The 1,149-nt window shown below is 56.6% G+C and overlaps 1 protein-coding gene across 1 annotated transcript in view; it reads right to left on the reverse strand.

Annotated features, from left to right (window-relative positions):
- The window catches only part of DRC1 (dynein regulatory complex subunit 1), a 36,381-nt gene that overhangs the window by 15,988 nt on the left and 19,244 nt on the right, over nt 1-1,149 (reverse strand). Inside the window, exon 4 of the mRNA XM_017839786.1 lies at nt 435-471. Coding sequence (XP_017695275.1) covers nt 435-471 — 37 coding nt within the window. The remainder of the gene's footprint in view (nt 1-434; nt 472-1,149) is intronic.

Below are 1,149 nucleotides of genomic sequence, written 5' to 3' on the forward strand. Positions count from 1 at the left end.
CCCAGAATTCCCAATCCCAGAATTCCCAGAATTCCCAATCCCACCTCATCCTGCTCCTGGTCTCCTCCTGCCGCCCCTCGATCCACTCCCGGAATTCCCAGAATTCCCAGAATTCCCAATCCCACCTCATCCTGCTCCTGGTCTCCTCGTACTCCTAGAATTCCCCATCCCAATCCCAGAATTCCCAGAATTCCCAATCCCACCTCATCCTGCTCCTGGTCTCCTCGTACTCCCAGAATTCCCCATCCCAATCCCAGAATTCCCAGAATTCCCAATCTCACCTCATCCTGCTCCTCATCTCCTCCTGCTGCCCCTTGATCCACTCCCGGAATTCCCGGAATTCCCAGAATTCCCACTCCCACCTCATCCTACTCCTGGTCTCCTCCTGCTGCCCCTCGATCCACTCCCAGAATTCCCGGAATTCCCAATCCCACCTCATCCTGCTCCTGGTCTCCTCCTGCCGCCCCTCGATCCACTCCCGGAATTCCCAGAATTCCCAATCCTACCTCATCCTGCTCCTCATCTCCTCCTGCCGCCCCTCGATCCACTCCCGGAATTCCCAGAATTCCCGGAATTCCCAATCCCACCTCATCCTGTTCCTCATCTCCTCCTGCTGCCCCTTGAGCCGCTCCCGGAATTCCCAGAACTCCCAGAATTCCCAGAATTCCCACTCCCACCTCATCCTGCTCCTCATCTCCTCCTGCCGCCCCTCGATCCACTCCCGGAATTCCCAGAATTCCCAGAATTCCCAATCCCACCTCATCCTGCTCCTCATCTCCTCATACTCCCAGAATTCCCCATCCCAATCCCAGATTTCCCAGAATTCCCAATCCCACCTCATCCTGCTCCTCATCTCCTCCTGCCGCCCCTCGATCCACTCCCGGAATTCCCAGAATTCCCAGAATTCCCAATCCCACCTCATCCTATTCCTCGTCTCCTCCTGCTCCCCCTTGAGCCGCTCCCGGAATTCCCAGAATTCCCAGAATTCCCACTCCCACCTCATCCTACTCCTGGTCTCCTCCTGCCACCCCTCCATCCACTCCCGGAATTCCCGGAATTCCCAGAATTCCCAATCCCACCTCATCCTGCTCCTGGTCTCCTCGTACTCCCAGAATTCCCCATCCCAATCCCAGAATTCCCAGAATTCCC

Source organism: Lepidothrix coronata, unplaced genomic scaffold (genome assembly GCF_001604755.1).
Source record: "Lepidothrix coronata isolate B3197 unplaced genomic scaffold, Lepidothrix_coronata-1.0 Scaffold477, whole genome shotgun sequence".
Lineage (NCBI taxonomy): Eukaryota > Metazoa > Chordata > Aves > Passeriformes > Pipridae > Lepidothrix > Lepidothrix coronata.